The sequence below is a fragment of the Echiichthys vipera genome, assembly GCF_963691815.1.
Source record: "Echiichthys vipera genome assembly, chromosome: 11".
Taxonomy (NCBI): Eukaryota; Metazoa; Chordata; class Actinopteri; order Perciformes; family Trachinidae; genus Echiichthys; species Echiichthys vipera.
In genome coordinates this window covers 2475102-2496022 of record NC_139836.1, presented here as the reverse complement: position 1 = coordinate 2496022, position 20921 = coordinate 2475102, and the positions used below count along the sequence as shown (strand labels likewise).

General features: G+C 46.2%; 1 protein-coding gene across 1 annotated transcript in view; it reads left to right on the top strand.

Moving 5' to 3' along the window:
* The window catches only part of LOC310953914 (attractin-like protein 1), a gene marked incomplete at its 5' end in the record, with an annotated part of 258550 nt that overhangs the window by 93127 nt on the left and 144502 nt on the right, over positions 1-20921 (top strand). Inside the window, 3 exons of the mRNA XM_083923179.1 lie at positions 660-754; positions 1420-1498; positions 4311-4468. Of these exons, the coding sequence (XP_083779305.1) occupies positions 660-754; positions 1420-1498; positions 4311-4468 (332 nt within the window). The remainder of the gene's footprint in view (positions 1-659; positions 755-1419; positions 1499-4310; positions 4469-20921) is intronic.

The following is a 20921-nucleotide window of genomic DNA, read 5'->3' as shown; positions in this document are numbered from 1 at the left end:
ACACACACACACACACACACACACACACACACACACACACACACACACACACACACACACACACACACCTGGATTACCCTGAAACCTTTGGCACTCAGCAGTCACACTGATTACCTTAAAAAATATCCTCTCTTGGCCACGTAGCTGCTCTCTCTCTCCTTTATCCCTCCTTTCTCTCTCTCCTCCTCGGAGTTCCCCTCCTCCGTCAGGCAGGCGGACAAGGTGACTCGACACCTGCTGTCCACATGTTGGGATGCCCGTCTATACGTCGGCCATTGTGTCGCTGACAGAGAGCAGCTTTCAGAAATGATGAAACCTCTCAAAGAACACGACATCTAGACTCTCGCTTGTGTTCTCTCGAAATTTGCGAGCGCTCCTGTTCATATAAAACATTTAATGAACACGTTTTTGTTTATTTGGTCACTGCTGCTTGAGCTCTCTGCCCAAAACTCCAGCGCCGTGCTCTGATTCATCTGACTGAATATCGACTCAGCGTTTTCATAAACCCGTCAGTGCTTCACGGCGTCGTCAATAAAACGAGACGAGAGCGAAGCTTTGAAAACAAAAATTACATCAAACCTGCAGAAGTAAATTCCTTTATTGAAATGTGGAATCAATGACGCTCTTTGTGCCTTTGTCTTCCTCTCGCTGTTACCTAGACAACCTGTTGATCGACTACCAGTTCACCTTCAGTTTGCTGCAGGAGGACGACCGCCACTACACTAGCATCAACTTCATGGCTACACCTGAACAGGTAACGCCTGCACTGGGACTCTTATGATCTAAACAGCACATGACTGACTGGATGGACTTGTTTGTCTTCTTAAAATCTGTTTGTATTGTATTTCGGCGTTAGATAGCGGACAGTAAAAACAGACAGAACACAGTAAAGAGGTGAGACAAAGGTGCGCTGGTGGTTACCTGATAGGCCTGATAGATCAGCAGGTTGCCCCAGAGTAGTTTTTCTCTCTTCTCTAAATGTAGGAATCTGCTGTCAACAGTGAGAGAGTTTTATCGGACCCGTATTTCCTTCTCCAGAGCCTGAAGGTGTTCAGATACAAGTCAGAGCAGAATTCGGGGGCAGACAAAATCAATGGAACGACACAAAACTGGCCGATAGATTTAAAATACGCCTGAGGTGACTCCAGTTGAGGTGGAGATGGAGAGGCTTTTAGCAAAGAGTCATCCTGCTGGACCTCACGGACGCACACGAGAAAGTACAAAAGGTCAACAGGCTGCAAGGAAAACAAGTCAAACAACTTCTGCAAAATCCACCCAGCAGTCGATAAATGAACCAGTTTGACATTGATCTGAATGCATCTTCCCCCACAGTGTTTCACTCCCCCTTTACAGCATCAGTGTTGCTGTAAACGAGCAGCTCAGTAACTCTTCCGTGCGCTCCTCTGTCTGTTTGTGCAGGCCAACAAGAACCTGGACATGTCCATCAACGCCTCCAACAACTTCGACCTCAACATCACCTGGTCCTTGAGCTCAACAGGTAGAGAGCACGTTCACACGTTTATGTTTAAAATGCCTTTTGTTCCATTTCCTGTGAAGCATTTTGGTGTAACTATGAACTGTTACTAATGAACTAAGTCGTTATCGTCTTTGCCAATTAATCTGGCGCTTCTCTCACCCCACGCTACTTTGAGTTCTGGGAGAAAAATGAGTTTTTCTTGCCTCCAGGGTGAAAAAAACACAACGAAAGACAGAGAATCCATTAAAATCTTGTTTGCTTCATAGACATTCGCAAAGGATCTTCAAGAAAATCAAGTCCAAAGTGAAGTCTTTAAGTTGTGACATCACTAATCAACAGCCCTGAACCAAACGTGTTTATTATCACATGAGACAAAAAAGAAATCCTGAAAATCAAGAAGCCTGTCCCACGTAACGTTCAACACTTTCATCTGAAAAGACAGCAACAGACTGATGCACCCTGAGTGTGCGAAGGAGAGGTACCGCAGCTCCTTCAGCAACAGACTGATGCACCCTGAGTGTGTGAAGGAGAGGTACCGCAGCTCCTTCAGCAACAGACTGATGCACCCTGAGTGTGCGAAGGAGAGGTACCGCAGCTCCTTCAGCAACAGACTGATGCACCCTAAGTGTGTGAAGGAGAGGTACCGCAGGTCCTTCAGCAACAGACTGATGCACCCTGAGTGTGTGAAGGAGAGGTACCGCAGGTCCTTCAGCAACAGACTGATGCACCCTAAGTGTGTGAAGGAGAGGTACAGCAGCTCCTTCAGCAACAGACTGATGCACCCTGAGTGTGTGAAGGAGAGGTACCGCAGCTCCTTCAGCAACAGACTGATGCACCCTAAGTGTGTGAAGGAGAGGTACCGCAGCTCCTTCAGCAACAGACTGATGCACCCTAAGTGTGCGAAGGAGAGGTACCGCAGCTCATTCAGCAACAGACTGATGCACCCTGAGTGTGTGAAGGAGAGGTACCGCAGCTCCTTCAGTAACAGACTGATGCACCCTGAGTGTGCGAAGGAGAGGTACCGCAGCTCCTTCAGCAACAGACTGATGCACCCTAAGTGTGTGAAGGAGAGGTACCGCAGCTCCTTCAGCAACAGACTGATGCACCCTGAGTGTGCGAAGGAGAGGTACCGCAGCTCCTTCCTTCCTGCTGCTGTCAGACTTTACATCAGCACCTCTGACCTCCTCCTGTACCCTGCACTGTGCAACACGCCTGTACTATGGTCACTTCTGTTTTTGCACTATTTGGTCATATTTACTCATATTTATTTACTCCATACTATTTATTTATTATTACAAACAAACAAAACAAGAACAACTGCACTATATCATGTGAATATGTACATATGTATATATGTCTATTTCTATTTCTTCCCTTTTTAAATTTAACTTTATTGCTATTTTTTACCTTATTTTGTAATATTCTGTTGCTGCTGTGACAAAAGAATTCCCCCGTCTGCGGGACATTAAAGGTTTTCTGATTCTGATTCATTCCTTTATTCATCCCGCAATGGGGAAATTCAATTTTCACTCTATTTTTTCATGTTACACACACACACACACAGGCCCGAAATACACACACATGCACTGACAGGACCTATATACATGCAATTAATGAAGAGATGTTAGAGCGAGGGGGCTGCCAGTGACCGGCGCCCCGAACAGTTGTGGGTTCGGTGCTTTGCTCAACAGCATCTCGGCAGTGCCCAGGAGATGAACTGGCACCTCTCCAGCCACCAGTCCACGCTCTATTCATGGTCCACACAGGGACTCGAACTAGCGACCCTCTGGTTCCCAGCCAAGTCACCTATAGACTGAGCCTCTGCCATCCCAAGACACTGAACTTGATCTTTCCTCCTTCAGTAAAGTCGTTTTACACAATCCTACTGAAACAATCCAAACCTTCTCCTTTAAAGACGGCATTTGTCTGATGAAGAGTAAGCTGGGATAGAAAATGTCATGTGATGTGAATTTGACACAGTGGTCGAGAGAGTGGGAGAGATATCGAGTCACAGGATTTCTCACTGGTGGCCAGAGAAGGACGGTCGGGTCCAGCTCCTGCTCGCCTGCCGGGGTTTCACCCAACAACACAAAACAAGCTATTTTGAGTTTTAGCATTAGGCTGTTTTACACATTTTCCCTCCTGATTTCAATTAAGATAAAAGCACTCTGCCTTCACCACGCGGTGTCTTGGGGCCCAGAGCCTCTTCAGTTTGGGACTCTGGGCTGTGTGTGTGTGTGTGTGTGTGTGTGTGTGTGTGTGTGTGTCTGTGTGAGAGACTATAACAGAGTGTTTAATGGCCCTGATAAAGCAAGAGTTGGGAATATTTTATTCACAACATCTGAAAAAGTCCGCCGTTGCCACAGAAGTGCTGATACAGGACCCTGAAATCACACCGTTTCAGCGCTGAGAGAGAAATTTACAAGCTCGCTCTGAATCACTGCCGGGTGTCACCAAAACAGTTTCCCTGCGTGCGATGAACGGCCTGACACTGACGTCTTCAAATCTTTTTCCACTCAACCTGCTCACTTATCGCCTCCTGTGTAAAAGCATGTTTACGAGGACGCTCACAGTGCGAGCAGCTCGGCTGAGGGTCGCTCTGTTTGAGTCTCTTCATGCTATTCGTGGTTTATTCCTGCTGCAGTGACGTTGTCCTTAAAGCGTCCTAAATGACACTTTCACTCGTGATCGAGCCCCAGTCATTCTGCCACATGTTCACTATTATATCAGTAAATGTATCTGTTATTTAATATATGTGGGTTTATAGTGATTAGCTACGTAAACCCTGTGAAGCGTCTGAACTCTGCACCCTCTGTCCTGCTGTGTTTTCCAGCCGGCACCATCTCGGGGGAAGAGATGCCCATCATAGCGAGGACCAACATCAAAGAGCACCGTGACAGCTTCTCGTGTGAAAAGTTCAACTTCAGACTCCACCACAACATCACCTTCTACGTCTACGTGACCAACTTCAGCTGGCCGATCAAGATCCAGGTCAGAGACACTCAGGGTTCGGTTGTGAGGAGGATGAAGGAGCATGTTCACAGTCATTTATACCAGAACGTTCTGGCTCCAGATCTCTTTCAGTATCGATCGCTCTGTTTAGAACAAGTTCCCCGTGTTCATCTTTAAATGATTTGTGTTTGCAGAGTTTCAAATCAAAGGTGTTCAAAGGAGCTACATTAAAATGCATCAATAATAACAATCTAATACTATAATATAGACCACTGTAACGACTAAGGAGGCCGTTTGGTTGCACGGTAAGTTCTTTTAGGGCGCCCTCCCACTGTCCTTCCGTCCCGTGCCCCATGCTTTAGGGTCCTTGTCCCCCCCTCCAGGCCCGTTTGTACTCACACTACCTGGGCCTCGGAGAATGCTTCTTGCTGCCTATACGTCATCACGCCGTAACACGTCACACGCATTGATGACGTCATGGCGATGCGTGGCTTTGTTTCCAGATCTTTCCGTAGACCTCTGAGTTTTTGTGCGTCTTGTCGACTGGTTTTGAATCTTTTCATCGACCAAATCTGCAGTAAACACTCCACCTCCGCATCACACCAACGTGAACCTTTCACCGCCATTGTTTTAAATGTCCGCGCATGGTCCCTCCTTCTTTTTTTCTACGTCCCAACAGGCGCACAGGAAATGACCTCCGTAGGCCTCCTGCTCGTGCTCGTACACGTGCGCACGCTCGTACACGTGCAAACCTGCTCTACAAAAGCCCACCTCTCTCAGACGGGCCGCGGACGGCCAGCTGGCCGCAGCTAGACGCGGAGCGGTTGCACTCATACTGGTCAAACGCACTAGGCTTTAGCCGAAAAACCTGTTTTGGCCCGGTGCGGAAGGACAGTGTGAGTGCACCCTTAGTCCTTACTTGACTTCTTTTCAGGAGTTAGATTTTGAATGCAGGACTTGTTTTTAATTATTTTACTTTAGTATCAAGGAGCGTTTGGTATTTCATGAGACGGTACTCTGCCCATGCAGTGAAACAGAAATAGATAAAGTTTAATAGAAGTGTTGTGGCCTGCAGAATAAAAGGTCTCAAAGGGACGCACAGTCGTGATATTAAGTCCCCTGCCTAAGTGAGTCCGTCGAGGTGTTTGGACGGATGAATCATCGTCTTCATCTCCAGTTTTAGACGCCGTCTCTCTGTGAAACATATCGCCCAGACAGTCTCTGTACGTCGAGCATAAACTATTTTGAGAAGTGTTTGGCAAATCTGCTATCACATTTAATGATCTGTGAGTTTTCCCAATGTCTCTCCATCAATTATGTAGCACTGGATTAAATCTCCGGGCGGCAGCGGCTCGCACACTAAATATTCACGCTCCAGCCTTATGATCCATTAAATTGAAGTAGACTTTTAGCCGGTGATATTTTAAGATGACTGTCGTGAAGGGTGCTGGGTGTGTGCGCGCTGATGGATGGAGTCAAGAAGTGACAGAATGGAGAAATCAGGGCAGAGTGAAGACGGGCCGGCTGCTTAACGGATGTTGAGACTATCGTACGGGGAAAATGTCCAGCGTTTAAGATGGTGCGGAAAATGGAGACTGCCTAATTGAGCGATGGAGGGAGAAGGACAGCAGATCTGGGGAGAGAGAGAGACATAAAGCAGAGGATGGATGCATGGATGAGTGGATGGACTGATGAATGGAGAGATGATAAATGAGATACATTAGGTTACATAAGCACTCAGGTAAAAGCTAAAGGGAAAATACGGATTTCTGGGTAATCTCGGAGATGTGAAATGATCCTCGCTGTGAAGAAAAACCTGATTTGTAAATTATATCTAAAGTATTGGGCTCATATCATTTTATTTACTTTATTTTTATCAGCAAATCCCTGCCTTCAAAGGGAGGGTTATCCAAAAATGTGCAAACTGCACACATAAAAATGTGCACCAGGTCAGAGGAAAGTGCTGGACGTGTGTCCCCACCCCCTTCTGCCGGAGATAGGATCTCTCTCCGCACCTGGATCTGGAAAGAAACCGGTCTCTTCCTCCTGTTTCCTATCCCCTTTTTTCAGGATCCAATCACAGAGCTGACTTTTGTCACCTGCCGCTCTATTGGCTGGTTAAACACGTTGACGGCAGAGAAGCATCGCAAGCAGTTTTGTGTTCACAATTTACGTTCAACACGGCGACCACCGAAGCGCAGCAACCGCTCCCTGTGGATGCAGCTGTCGCTTCAGTTTTAAATGATTTCAGTGGCAAGTTGACTTTGAAAACTGGAGCATTTCCTCCAAAGAAAGAGTGTTTTTGTCCACTGGTTTTGCTAAAAGTTAAATCTACCAGATAGCGCCACTGGTGGGCAAACGGATGGAGTACGTCATCTGGATGGTTGGTCTGATTGGTTGGAGGACTGTCCAATGACGTGCAGCCATTTGAACTACGCCCGTCTCTCGTGCAGAAGAAAACGGCAGCAGCCTTCACAGACCAACGTGCAATCGTAAAGTGCTAAAAAAAACAAGACTTCAATGCCAGCAAACAAAGTACTCACAGTTTTCCTATGATGAGGAAGAAATGGACGACGAAGAGGAAAACTTGTTTTTTTAGTTTCTTTTTGGGCTTCATTGAACGGTTACTGTCAAACAGGGTCAGCCATGAAACTGATCGTACGTAGCAGAGAGGTGTGAGATCTGAGCAGTCTGTAACTGCGTGGATGTTCCGTATTCTCCGCACTATAAGTCGCAACTAAAAACCTTCATATGTCTCAAAAGCCGACAGTGCGCCTTATAACCCGGTGCTTCTTATATATGGACCAATATTGAGCCACAACAGGTCTCCAACTACGGTGAGCAGCCGCCGACTCTATTTCCCCCGTAGAAGAAGTAACGCGCGGTGCATGTTGAGATATACGACTGCGTGAAGCGTGCCGTTTCATTTCCATGTGTGTGTTTGTGTAAAGAGCCCAAAATGGCTCCTGTTAAGAGACACGCTTACGACGCAGAGTTTACACTCAAGGCCATTAGTCACGCAGTAGAACACGGGAATAGAGCAGCAGCCAGAGAGTTGAACATGAACCAATCAATGGTGCCGAAGTGGAGGAAGCAACAAGACGACCTGCGCCAAGTAAAGAAGACTAAACAGAGTTCAGAGGGAACAGAGCGAGACGGCTGCAGCTGGAGGACAAACTCCAACAGTGGGTTGTTGAACAGAGAGCAGCAAGTAGAAGAGTCCGTACGATCACTGTTCCACTGAAGGCAACAGCGCTAGCACGCCAACTTAACATCAATGGACTTAGAGGAGGTCCTTAACGTAACCCCAGCCTCGACTGTAGCGTCTGTTCTATGCGCCTTATATATGAAAAACGTTTCACAATAAGCCATTCATTGAAGGTGCGCCTTATAATGCAGACCCTCTGGGACCCTCGCAGAGAGACTCATCCTCAGCTCTTTAAAGCCACTGATCACGTGCTGCTAAGAGTTGAGCTTGTTTGCAGCCGTTACACAACATATTAACACTCAGCACATCATTTCAAGTGGAAACATGATTTGGAAACTTGATCCCAGTCGTCTGGTTGTATCAGGGCTTGGTTGATATAAATGTTTCTGTGTCCTGAACCTCGTTACGGGTCATTTGTCCATCGATCGCTCCCCTCATAAGCATTTCCCATTAATGCTACATTATCAGAGCTGCATATATCTGCTGCTTGAAAGGTGATACGATAATTACCACGACGAGGCCTATCTCGCCGTCATGTCAGACCTGCTCCTGTGTAACACGAGGAGCACTCGCCGTCCTGTCCTGTGACCTTGGTGGCTTCCGACGCCAGAATGGGGGGAGGATGAGAAATTGTCCTGAGAATTGGTAATGACCTGCTCTGATACATTTGATCTAATAGACCTGAACACACACATACACGCACACACACACAGACACACACACATGCAGGTGCACACAAAATAGCATCCACATGCACACGGACACTCACATGAAGGACAAAAGAGAGAGGCAGAGACAACAGATCTCCACAGCTACAGGCCAGACGTCAGGACATGTGGACGAGTTATGCATTTCTCCCTGGGGATGAACTCATTTAAAGCCCCTCTGACCTTTCGCCTCAGTCAGGTCGAACTTTCTCCTCGACCAATCAGCAAAGAATGGCCGCAGGTCTGTGGATATTATCATAATCCTCTATTTTGGCTCATTCTGTGATGTTCTACCATCAACTTAAAAGTCTCAATGGTTCATGAGAAACACAGAAATCTAAAAAAACAAAAAAAAACTTGACATAACCTTTTGGTTTGTTACCATATTTGGACGAGTGCAAAGCCAGCGTCGTTTCGGGGCTGCTGCGCTAAGCTAAACGCTAAAGACTGTTGCAAAAACAGACGTAGCGTCTCCGTCAAAGTCCGTTCTCTCAACTTGATCCAATCGTCCTCGCCTACGGGAGTCTCCATCTTGTCAGACTTTGACTCCGCCTCATTTCCTCTGACCAAAAAAGGGCATGTATGTGACGTTGGGGGGAGGGGCGTACGTCTATCATTCTAACATATACTGTTTTAGCAACATTAGCATCGCCGCCCAGCAGCTAGGCTAACAGAACACGCTACTAGATAAACGAGAGATGGAGTCAGTGAGTCAGGAGTCTTTTTTTTATTTTGCACACTGAAACTTTAACACAGACAACACCCAAAAACATGTTCATTTGTTTTATTTTAATATCTACAGTTGCCGTGGATACCCATTACTAAACCTCTATCCTGATTGACAGGTGGCCGTTAGCCCCGCCCTAAAGCGTCCCCCGCTCTATCAGAATCAGAACGTAGTAATAATCCCATTGTTTTTGTTTCAAACTCCGACATATTTAACAGCAACAATTAAATACAACTGCGACACGGTGGTGTGCTGGTGGATAGCACTGTTGCCTCACAGCAAGAGGGTTCCTGGTTCGAATCCCGGCTGGGGCCCTTCTGTGTGGAGTTTGCATGTTGTCCCCGTGTCTGCGTGGGTTTTCTCCGGGTTCTCCGGTTTCCTCCCACAGTCCAAAGACGTGCAGGTGTTCGGTTCATTGATGACTCTAAATCACCCGTAGGTGTGAATGGTTGTCTGTCTCTGTTCATCTCTATGTGTCCTGTGATAGACTGGCGTCCTGTCCAGGGTGGACCCCGCCTCACGCCCGATATCAGCTGGGATCGGCTCCAGCCCCCCAAAGACCCCGACAGGGACAAGAGGCTGAAGATGAATGCATGAATGAATATAATACAAACAACACATTTGTAAAAAAAAAAAGAAACATAGAACAGTATATATAGAGTGTGACCTGACATATCATATTTACAATAGTAGTACATACAGATCTAAAGTACCGTAACAACGTGCAAAGAACAGACTGTTTTTGATTGACAGAGTCTCCAGGGGATGCTTTCTGGTCTATTTAACTCTAAATGGACCCTGATTTACTAAATGAACATCATGCTGTATTGAAGAAGACTTGAAACGAGCAATTAAAGGTATGTTTTATATTTATAGGTAATAAATCAAATGAGAAGTAGGCTCACTATTATGCAACTCTTGGGGAGTCATTAGACCACTAAATGTGTCCCTGCGGTGACTCACCAACACTTAAAACCACTCAGCTCACACAAAGTAGTTATAACGTACAGTAAACTTAATCAAAGCAGCCGTTACTGTAGCATTAGGTTCACCTGACACAGCTGGAGACTCTGAGCTCGTGTTGTTGTGTAACGCGTGCTCACTCACACACTCTCACTGATACATCCCTTTAGCTGTGTGAAAGTGTGGCAGCCTGCGTTAACACCAAACATGATGTTATTGTTTGTGGCAGTGAAGCACACACACACACACACACACACACACACACACACACACACACACACACACACACACTGATGCACACTCCCCTCACATGGTGTGGGTGTCAGGTCCTCTCGTTCACAGGGACCCCAGGGCTCACCCACGCTGTCGTTGACTCTCTGTCAGAATCTCTTTCACTCTCTGTGTCTCCAAAGAAGAATGTGCAATACTGTCAGGGTGCACTCACACTGTCCTTCTGCACCGGGCCAAAACAGGTTTTGCGGGTAAAGCCTAGTGCGTTTGACCAGTGTGAGTGCAACCGCTCCGCGCAGAACTGCGGCCAGCTGACCGTCCACGGCCCATCTGAGAGAGGTGGGCTTTTGTAGAGCGCGTTTGCACATGTACGAGCATGAGCACGAGCACGAGGCCTACGGCGGTTCTAAGATCATTTTATCTGCGCCTGTTGGGACATAGAGAAAAGAAGGACGGACCATGCGCAGACATTTAACAACAACAACAATGGCGGTGAAAGGTTCACGTTGGTGTGATGCGGAGGTGGAGTGTTTACTGCAGATTTGGTCGATGAAAAGATTCAAAAACAGTCGACAAGACGCACAAAAACTCTGAGGTCTACGGAAAGATCTGGAAACAAAGCCACGCTTCGCCATGACGTCATCAATGCGTGTGACGTGTTACGGCGTGATGACGTATAGGCAGCAAGAAGCATTCTCCGAGGCCCAGGTAGTGTGAGTACAAACGGGCCTGGAGGGGGGGACAAGGACCCTAAAGCCCGGGGCACGGTGCGGAAGGACAGTGTGAGTGCGCCCTTAAAGTTCTCGCTTTAGTGAAGGAGGGAACTTCAAGAGCCTCAAAAAAAACAAAAACTGTGACCAGTGTAGGATATTTAAAACACATTTAGGGGACAACTGTTGCCCCCTCTGTCCGGAAAAACATTTTTGGGGAACTAAAAATAGTAATTAGAGCATAAAGTTGATGTTTTTAATGTGAAATGGGCCCTGATTTAAATGCAAACAGTAGGAAAATGAAATGAATTGAGTGAAAATAAAACTATTGGTTAATATGGGATGAGGATGATGGCTGTGAATATTCCACCTCCTCACTTGGATATAAAGTAAAAACAGGGTTCGTACGAGTGCTTGAGATCCTTGAAATGCTTTATTGTTGTAATTTCAAGGTTTGAAAAGTGCTTGGATTTTGGATAAAGTGCTTAAAATGCTTGAAATTGTATGAATTTCTTTTGTTATAGAATAGAAATATAATTTAATTTCTTAACCTTCTGGTGTTACAGAACAATTTTAGCTGTTTATAACAAAATTCCATCTTTATGAATGTGATTTTTAATGAAAACAAAGGTGAAATATTAATTTTCAATGAATTCCTATAAATATGTAATTAACCACAACTGTAAGCTGCTGGAAAAGCTGTGAAATGGACCTTTAAAGTGCTTGAATTTGACCTTGGAGAGGGAGAAGGAACCCTGCAAAAGGAAAAAGTGAAAATAGTCCCATAGACAAATATCCTCACCTCGCAGGATTTGTCCTCAGATATGTATATATCCATGCAAACACACACACACACACACACACACACACACACACACACTAATATGACCTGTGAGTGTTTCCCCGGCGGCGTCCTGACGTCAGCCCACACTCAGTCGAGGGCTGGTTGTGAGGCAGCGAGCGGGCGTCGGAATCGTTCGTTCTGCCGGAACAGATGTTGATTGGTTGTGTCACGCTGACCTTGCACCTCCGTCCTCGCTCTCCTGCACACACACACACACACACACACACACACACACACACACACACACACACCATCGTGACACGACGTTTACACGAACGGTCCTTATTCAGACGTACGAAGGGGGTGACTTTCAGCATCAGCCCCGATGTTACTCAGGATCCCTTCAGCTTCTTACTTCTTCTTCACGTTCCACTCGATGCTTTAACTCAACGGGGAAAAGATCCATTAGACACAGACGATTAAGCTGAAAGTTGTATTTATCGTTGATTGTTTTAGACCTTAAACTTCAGCATTTATAGCTAATCAGAGACCTGAGACTTTTATTTGAGCCTTACTTTCATTAATCAAAAGTTAAACATTGTGTTATTCTAAGATCTTAAATCATGAGTCCAACTGTAAGAACATGAATATCATTAGTACTGATTCACGATGTCACAAGCAAATACACAGTAATTTGTTATGTTTGACACCATTTTGCCACAAACTAGGACCGTCCTGGATCCGTTCTAATCAAAACCTCATCTTTTATTGATTGAGCCCACGAAACGCTGGGAACATGACCTAGTTCCTGCCTCCGTCGCTCTGTGTTTGGAAGAAACTAACTCTTACTTTTGCTGGAAATTGTACAACTTGAGACCGTAACTGTTTCTAATTCGAACATCTCTGTCTGTGATTTTAGCATAAACGTTATCTCGACAGAGAAATGACCGTAACAACAGATTGTTTCCACCCTTTTACATCCGAGACTCTAAATTCACACCGACAGCAGGAAACGAAACACAAGTTTCTGCTCCGCAAGTTCCTCATTTGTACTTTTGCTGAACGACGCCGTTCTTCTGGCTTCCATCTGTGTGCCTCCCTCTCTCTCTCTCTCTCTCTCTCTCTCTCTCTCTCTCTCTCTCTCTCTCTCTCTCTCTCTCTCTCTCTCTCTCTCTCTCTCTCTCTCTCTCTCTCTCTCTCTCTCTCTCTCTCTCTCTCTCCCTCCCTCCCTCCCTCCCTCCCTCTCTCTCTCTCTCTGCGTCTTGAATGCATTACAGCCTAAAGGCCAGCTGATTAAAAGCCCCCTGTCAGAGGTGAGCAGCCATTTTGTTGCAGGGCTGGCATGATTGGTCGGCTGATTTGATTTGCCGCTCAGTGCTCAGTCACTTATTATCCTCTGCGCCTGCCATCATTAAATAGGAAGCCTCTCCTAATCAGATATCTGACACACACAAACACACACATAAACACTCTCTCCTGTCAGTGACAAAGTGTCCTTTATCGGATTAAAACAAGTTGAAACAGTACGACCTACATGCACACACACACACACACACAGGAGGAGCAGCAGGGTCTATCGGATGCATCTCACTGAGGCAGTATTATGTTCCATAGGGTGGAAGAGAGGAGGAGAAGCTGAGTGCTGCCTGTTTAACCAGACAGGAAGTCGGCAGCAGTCATCAGCGACATCAGTACAGATTAGCCTGCTCGTGTGGACATGCAAGCTCCGTGCAGCCCTTCTCTGCTCCACATAATCTGACGTTAGTCGTCAAACAGTCCAGTTAGTGCCTGAGGTGGGTGTTCGTGGCAGGCCAGCACTAGCACGTTACCAATAAGCTGACTTGTCCTGCAGCCAGTCACTGCATCCAGACTGTCGTCATTCACAGTTCACACATTCATCATCAGTTCAGTCATTGATCTGTAATCCTGTAGAAATGACGTTCGGAGAAAAGAAGGAAATCAGGCGACGTAGTATCAGAGCGCTAAATCGGGGGTCAGGTTGGTGGATGGGTCCAAAACACAGGACTTTCACCTGGAGGACCGGGGTTCATGTCCTGGAAGAACTTTACACTTTATAAATATCGAATCAGCATATTATTTAGGGTGAGAAGTTCAGCCATCTGTGAGGAACTCGGAGTAGAGCCGCTGCTCCTTTGCGTTGAAAGGAGCCAGTTGAGGTGGTTCAGGATCATCTGGTAAGGATGAACCCTGGGCGCCTCCCTAGGGAGGTGTTCCAGGCACGTCCAGCTGGGAGGAGGCCTCGGGGAAGACCCAGGACCAGGTGGAGAGATTAGATCTCCACACTGGCCTGGGAACGCCTCAGGATCCCCCAGTTAGAGCTGGTTAATGTGGCCCGGGAAAGGGAAGTTTGGGGTCCCCTGCTAAAGCTGCTGCCCCCGCGACCCGACCCCGGATAAGACGCTGAAGATGAGATGAGATGAGATGAGCATACTATTTACTGAATGAAATATATCTTATAGAAACATTACTTTGGTAAAAAAAAAAAAAAACTTATCCATAGTTCTGTCCTTGATTGATGGAAGTCTTAATCCTCTAACGGTTGATGACACGATTTTGTCGACTAATGGAATAGTTGATCGACTGAAACTGAGTTTCTCCACAAAGAATCCTGCAAAAGCAACACTTTAAATCATGTGTTAACCATAAATGTGGTCATACCTTCCTTGGCCTGGTCCGTCAGACTGAAAAACACATTAAAAAAGACGAACTGATTAAAGAAGTCGTAGTAAACTAAGACCAACATAGCAGATCAGTCCACTTAGGGCGCACTCACACTGTCCTTCCGCACCGTGCCCCGTGCTTTAGGGTACTTTAAGGGACTGTTTTTGAATATTTTCATCCGACCAAATCTGCAGTAAACACTCCGCATCACACCAACGTGAACCTTTCACCGCCATTGTTGTTGTTAAATGTCCGCGCATGGTCTCCCCTATGTCCGAACAGGCGCACATAAATTACGTCAGAACCGTCGCAGGCCTCGTGCTCGTGCTCGTACACGTGCGCGCGCGCTTACTCGTACATGTGCAAACGTGTCTCAGACGGGCCGTGGACGGCCAGCTGGCCGCAGTTATGCGCGGAGCGGTTGCACTCACACTGGTCAAACGCACGAGGCTTTAGCTGAAAAAAGGTTTTTGGCCCGGTGCGGAAGGACAGTGTGAGTGCGCCCTTAAAGGAGAAGCCCTACTTATTAATCACCATAAAATACATTTTAATGCATTTACAGAGGTTTAAAAAAGAGTAAAGTTAATGTAGGAACATCACATTTATTACCTGGTCCTTGTTCCGTGATAACGTATTTTGATGCACAGCTGAAAAACAGTTCTGTTGCAGTTTGTTTCTGGTGTTTTCGCTCCAGATTGATGAACAAGTGGGTTTTAAGCACCTGGTGAAAAAAAAAGCTGCATCTGAGCGCTCTCGTAACAAGTGCGCACATATGGCAGAGCCGGGCTCATTTGCATGTAGGTGGAGGCAGCACTTGGCAACTGCCTCACTTTGGTCATTAGGTCTTTATGAATATGCAAACACGGAGGAAGAGGATGTGCTGTAAACACATTTCAGTCCCTGGAAACATTCACCTGCATGTATTTGCCAACACGCACGTGCGTCCTCGACATAATTACTTATTGTTGGAATAAAACCGACAGATGAAGTGATGAGAAGTGGAGCTGGGAGAAAAATGAACTCCGGGAACAATTTGGTGTTTCAGGATTCAGTTACTCACTAACTTCATTTGAGTTAATATATAGTGGTTAAATTAGTGGTTAAAAAGTGGTTAAATCATAAAAATGGGGATTTAAATGAATCCTTTCCAAACACACAAATGACTGATTTGGTGGAAAGGACTCGGTGTAGTTAGATGAGAAAATACAGTTAAAACATGTAAAAGAGAGATGGAAAGACATGGATCAGAAGCGAGGGTGAACTTTGGTGGACAGCAAAGTTGTTTGTTTTCTTTGTACGTGTTTATTTCTAACCTAAAATCACAAATTTAATTCTGTGATGAATTAATGTTTTCTGACAAGAACTTTACGAGTATGCAGCATAAACATGTAAATGAAAGACGATAAACGGCAGCTGCAAATTTCTTTAAAGTTGTACTCCATCAGATTTGTGATATCGTGTTTCTAGCGGCCTCTGTGGTGGTGAGATGTAACTGCAGGCGAGCCTGTTCTTCCAGAGCCTCCATTTTGTCATGTTCATGGTCACTGTGTGTGTTGACAACTGCATTTTTTTTGTTGTTTTGTAAACTTTATTGAAACACATCCACCTCTCTACTTCCTGTCCTTCCCCTAAATGTTCCCCTCTTAAATCCATACACACACACACACACACACACACACACACGCACCCACACACGCACACACGAACATGTTCCTATTACACTTCGGCCCTCACCACAAGCCTGACTCAGGGGTTGATATCCGATTACAAGTGAACGTAGCATAACTGTTAGCGATGATCTTGGCCGACAGACCAAGTGCTGTCAGCAGAGTCACTAACGTGGCGTCTTATTTAGCCCAGGAATGTCACCACAGACACAGATATTGTTTTCATTAGTGGGTCATAAGATCAATGTCCATTGTTTTTACTCACTCTTTGTTAGAAATTAACTAAAAAAGCAGTTAAATAGATGGAAAACTTGGTTTTGGATGTTTTTTTTCCTTAACGTTAAAGCTAATGCTAACACTGCAACTCGACAGTCGGTCTGTCACTCAGTGGGTGTAACCGCGGTGACCACTTGCAGCCGTGATGTTGGTCGTGGACCGTGGTTCAAGAGCAAGAACCAGCCCCATGGAGACCAGTGCAGAGACATTTGTCCTGGTGAGGGGAGGGAGGGCTCCTGCTAACTCAGACTGCTGTAGATGAGTCTTATCGGCGTTGTCCCGGTGAGGACAGGGTTCCCACTCAGAGCAGGCTGCAGCCCTGCTGAGGATTAAGAGAAAAGTAAATGAACTGATTATCTCCACCCTCCGTCGTCCTCTCTCATCCTCTGCCTCAGCTTCTCTTCTATTTCATCTGTGTCCTCGTGCTCTTGCTCTTCCTCTCCCTCCTCTTTTTCCGTCCCTTTCTTTTATTGATTAGCCAAACACTTTCCTTCACTCCAGGTTTTTAACAAGCAGCCGTTGGTTCAGGGTTGGGGGAAATGAAAGGCAGCCCGATGCTGTCACAGCTCCTGGGCTCGTACCCAGAGGGCCACCGTAGGCCCTCGGTAATGACTGGACTGTAGCGCCGGGGTCCTTGGAGTCCTCTTTACGTCCTTCCTGCTCCTCTCATGTTCTACCCCTCTGTCCCTCTCTGTTGTTCTCACACTCTCTCCTGTGGTAATTGCAGTTTGTGCTTCAAGATTACAAAAATATTCCCCCTGAACAGCCGACCGACCCCTGATCTCCAAACAATTACAGTATGTTCTATAGAAAATGAATGTAGCTGCTGTTTCTGTGCTTCTACCGTGATGTGACTCTTTCAGTGTGAGATCTTTGGTGTCTGTATTCTGTCCTATTTCCTTCTGTATCAGAAGCAACTCCACATAAAACACTTTATTAGAAATTACCATAGGGACACAAGTGCCTCCTACCTTTTCATGCAATTATACTTAGGGCGCACTCACACTGTCCTTCCGCACCGCGCCCCCGGGCTTTAGGGTACTTGTCCCCCCCTCCCCTATCCCCCCGCGCCCCAGGCCCGTTTCTACTCACGCTGCCTGGGCCGCAAGTGCTTCTTACTGCCTATACGTCATCACGCCGTAACACGTCACACGCATTGATGACGTCATGGCGATTCGTGGCTTTGTTTCCAGATCTTTCCGTAGACCTCTGAGTTTTTGTGCGTCTTGTCGACTGTTTTTGAATCTTTTCATCGACCAAATCTGCAGTAAACACTCCACCTCCGCATCACACCAACGTGAACCTTTCACCGCCATTGTTTGAAATGTCCGCGCATTGTCCCTCCTTCTTTTTTCTATGTCCCAACAGGCGCACATAAATTACGTCAGAACCGCCGTAGGCCTCGTGCTCGTACACGTGCGCACGCTCGTGCTCGTACATGTGCAAACGCGCTCCACAAAAGCCCACCTCTCTCAGACGGGCCGTGGAAGGCCCGCTGTCCGCAGTTATGCGCGGAGCGGTTGCACTCACACTGGTCAAACACACTAGGCTTTAGCCGAAAAACCTGTTTTGGCCCGGTGCGGAAGGACAGTGTGAGTGCGCCCTTAGTCCATGTGACGGTACAAGTCTGTATATTATATTTCCTATTGAGTCTTGGTTGAAGGATGCGTTCTGCATTTATGAATTGTTGCACATTTGTTTGTTTGTTTGTTTTAAAGATGAATTGTAGAGAAGCAGGTAGTGACGGAGCTCTTCACACAATCAAATACAGCATCCGTGCTGGTTTTCCAGCGCAGTAGTGTAGGACATGTCCGCTCCACGGAGCCTACATGTACAATAAATTTACATCACACAGACCCCATCTGTCTGATTACCCGGCCAATACTTCTTCCTCATGCTGCAGTCATGGTTACGGTCTGATTAGCATCTTGACATGAGAGAATGCAGTTGGAGCTGAGAGACGATCAAAGACTGTATAAAAAACAGACGTAGCGTCTCCGTCGAGGTCCGTTCTCTCAACTTGATCCAGTCGTCCTCGCCTATGGGAGTCTCCATCTTGTCAGACTTTGACTCCGCCTCATTTCCTCTGACCAAAAAAGGGCATGTATGTGACGTTGGGGGGAGGGGCGTACGTCCATCTGGCTGACGTTTACCTCCGAGGAGAAGTGAGGGCCAGAGGCTAGCTGTCACTCAAGAGACCACGCCCCTAATTATTCATAAACTTTAACCTCCAGTAAAATAAAAACTAGCCCCTCCTCCTCAGTGTTGTCATGGAGATATGAGCTAAACACACAGACTAGAATGTTCTTTTGTCCTTAAACAGGTTTAATGATGCTGTGTAAACGGCTGTTTAACATGGGGGTCACTAGTCAACTACAAAGAGAAACTGCCTCAGCCTCCCCTGATCCTGCACTGTACCCCGACCCCAGCTGATCTCCACACACTTGCAGACGTGTGTAATCTCACTTTGAGGGTGTTTTCACAGCCTTTTTCAGACCTTTAAGCGCCTCATCATGATGTCACTTTGGGCCGTAAATGCAACAGTTAAACCCTGAACTGCTTTTTCTGTTTAACATGATTGTGTTCAGATTCACCTCCTCTGTGACTCCGTCTCTGCAGGAACATTACACAACACTGTAAAGCACCGTTTTCAGGACTTTTGCATTGGATTGCATTCAGTTTTATGGTAATTTGTACATTCTTGTGTGTGCTTGTGTGTGTGCTTGTTTGTGTGTGTGTGTGTTTGTGTGTGTGTGTGTAATGTCAGAGATGTGTGTGTGTGGCTCTGCAGTGGTGTGGATCAGGAAGAAAAGGGTGTGGTCTAAACAGCTTATTGATTATAGTTGTGTTTAACGACTGCAGTTGTTGTAAATTTAAATGATGGCTGTTGGCTGGAGTTGGTGTGTGTGTGTGTGTGTGTGCGTGTGTGTGTGTGCGTGCGTGCGTGTGTGTGTGTAGGGGGGTGTTTGTGGGGGGGATAAATCAGGAGGAATGTTTGAGTATGTGTTCATTTACTATATTAAGTATATGTTTATTTACTTACAGTATATTTGCATGCTGTATTTTCTGTATGTGTGTGTGCGTGTGTGTGTGTGTGTGCATTCATCATATGTCTTGATATTGTCAGGGGGGGATGATGTAAATTGCTGCATTGGAAGCCTGAATGCAAAGCCAGGCTCTTTCCTCCCTGATGCCTGTATTAATGTGATGTCCCTCTGGACCCAGATCAGCTCTCCTGCAGCTTTTTCCCCGTCAGGCCGTTTTACCTGCTGCACAAATGCCGGTAAACCTCTTAAGCCCATTCTGCCCAATTTCTTTCTCCCTTCCCCTCCCAACTGGTCTCCGAGGATTCAGCAAAGACAAAGACACAGCCTTTCCGCCTATTAGGGCCATTTAAAGCTCCCCCCGTGTCGAGCGTGCTCGAAATATATTACAGTCAAGTGTGTCACGCTGCCAGTGATCGCTGGTTTCTATGCTTTATCGTCCGTGTTCGCTGCGTTTTGAACTGATTTTTAAAACGGGTCCGTGGCAGCCCACCCATCACAGGGATCAGGTGCTGTCACATGCTAATTTGCACAGCGGTGGCCTCAGCTATACCACTCTCACATTGTCTTGCAGTTTGACAAAGGGAAAAGCAAGACTTTGAATCTTTTTTTACAGCCAATTAAAATAAGACTATTCACCTCTTAAGGTAAAAATGTAAATGACTCAACGAGTGCAGGTCTTCCCGACAGCCCTGATTCCCCATGGAGAGGCTCGCTGAGACACATTTGAAGAATGTAAATTGCAGCCGTATCATGAGGAGGTCTTAGATCCTGAAGCGTCTGCAAAGACTCGACTTTGACAGCCGAGTAAACAGAAAAGTGTTACAACTGAAGTCCTCATCCACGATAATCTGGGAGCTGAAGTCAATGTCATCCAATGTCTTCTTCTGTTCCAACAGCGTGCAGCAGGGCTCAACACTTCTAAAACACTTCCAAAGTAGTTGCCGGGCCTTTTTCTTAGGGATCCTGTTTTTAGCCACCTTATATGTTGAGTGTTCAGACACTTCAGACACCATGCAGCCGTATAGATGAATTATACTTGCACTTCGGTGGTGATCACCCAGCTAAATCACTGGGAATAGAGTGAAACTGCATCAGACCGGAGGTATCTGGACATGACCAATAACAGTGTCCGAGCAGTGACACAGAGACGATGTATGTCTTTTTATTGAGCTTATTAAGCTTTGTTTAATTGTGGTTTTCCAGAAATATTTCTTAAATACAAATAAATCTACTTTTGTCGCAAACTACTGGCATTAAACGACAGAAGTTCATGACGATCAGTTTAGCGTAAGTGGAAGAAGTGTGTCATTGTTATACGGTTGGACGTATCGTCATGAACAGGTTCGTAGGATCTCTTACAGAACAGTGAACACAAGTGGAGCGCGATGGTTGCTTTTGATGTCTGTTAGGTTTTGTCACCAAAGCTACGGTTTTAACCTGCAATAGGTGACGGTTAGGGCCCTATGCATGTACGCGCTAAAACGCTTTGC